Genomic DNA, 1303 nt, shown 5'->3' on the forward strand with positions numbered 1-1303 from the left:
GGACAGGGGAACGTGATCTATGAGATCTACTCTCATCTATAACCTCTTCAAATATATCTTCTCTTTCTCTCTCTCTTCCCTGGTTGTCGGGAAGACTATCACAAACATCTATTTCCAGGGGGTGGCAAATAAAAGTCAGAATACTCTCGGTTTCGTCGTAATGTTCAATAACAGAGGTATCCACAATATCTTCTTCTTCTTGAGTCAGCTGAACCCCAGTCTTATCAACTACTACAGGTATAGATGTAGGCCTACTGCCTACCGGCTTTACGCTACCTTTTTTCTCAGGTTTCTTTCTTATGTTAGTTGGTTTCGTACACTTAACATTTCTGTAATGTTTGTAAAGGTTTTTGAATAAAGTGAACTCATAACCACACAGCAAACACTTGTTGTGAGCCAAGACATCTTTGTTAGCCACAATGTAGTCAACAACCTTACCACGTTCCTCTCTTGATTTCTTGGCATCTGTTTTTAACAGTCTTTCTTTTAATTCGGTCAATTCCACTGAATTACAGTTGTCAGAAGACTCTGTGGCAGCTTCACTCGGACTTTCTTCTGAAACATCCTCAGCCACTATTTCTCTAGCCTGTACCTTGGGACTTTTGAAGAGATTTCTCCTAATTATTTCACTACAAACATTTGTTGGTGAAAAAGGGGAGCGAGCGGAGTCAGCATTAGGTTGAAATGATGGGTTCACAATATGCCTTGGCAGAGATTCATAGGCAGTCATGAGTTCCTGAACATTTGCATCCCACTCGGACTTTTCAACATTGCACCTTGGATTATCCGTCTGGTGGCTATCCAGTAGCTTTAGAACTTCATTAAAATCCTTGTCAAAATCCTTATAAGGACTATCACCAGTTTCAACACTTCCTCGTTTTATAAGTATCATTTGCATGTTGTTAAGAATTCCTAGGAAGAAATTCCCTCTCCATTTCATCTGTCTCCTAACATCCTCATCTCTCTGAGTCTTCGGACACTAAAAATAATAATTAACAAATATTATTTATTGTTTATTACAAATTGCATTATTACAAATATTATAAAGACTGTTCAAATCCTTGGTACCAGGTAGGTTCATGACCTAAATTTCAAAGAAAAACAAAGCATATTTATATGACTCACTTCATGATCGATATGTATGATGAACTCTTCTATCTTTTTCTTAATTGTACTAAAGTTTTCCATTTTGATGAATCACTGCAGAGTAGTATCTGAAAATAAAAAAAATAATATCATACATAAAAAAATAGTATTGTTAGGTTAGTCACATTATTCAAGCAAATTAAAAATCACAATAAAT

The 1303-nt window shown here is 36.1% G+C and overlaps 1 protein-coding gene across 1 annotated transcript; it reads right to left on the reverse strand.

Moving 5' to 3' along the window:
- Window positions 1-12: 12 nt before the first annotated feature.
- Window positions 13-1210, reverse strand: LOC111717753 (uncharacterized; the record flags this gene model as incomplete). Its single annotated transcript, XM_023493222.1, has 2 exons — window positions 1126-1210; window positions 13-979 (listed from the first exon to the last, which is right to left on the reverse strand). Coding segments are annotated over exons 1-2 (1030 nt in total), but the record flags the coding sequence as incomplete, so codon positions are not given.
- Between the last annotated feature and the right edge of the window lie 93 nt (window positions 1211-1303).

The sequence above is a fragment of the Eurytemora carolleeae genome, unplaced genomic scaffold (genome assembly GCF_000591075.1).
Source record: "Eurytemora carolleeae unplaced genomic scaffold, Eaff_2.0 scaffold3575, whole genome shotgun sequence".
Classification (NCBI taxonomy): domain Eukaryota; kingdom Metazoa; phylum Arthropoda; class Copepoda; order Calanoida; family Temoridae; genus Eurytemora; species Eurytemora carolleeae.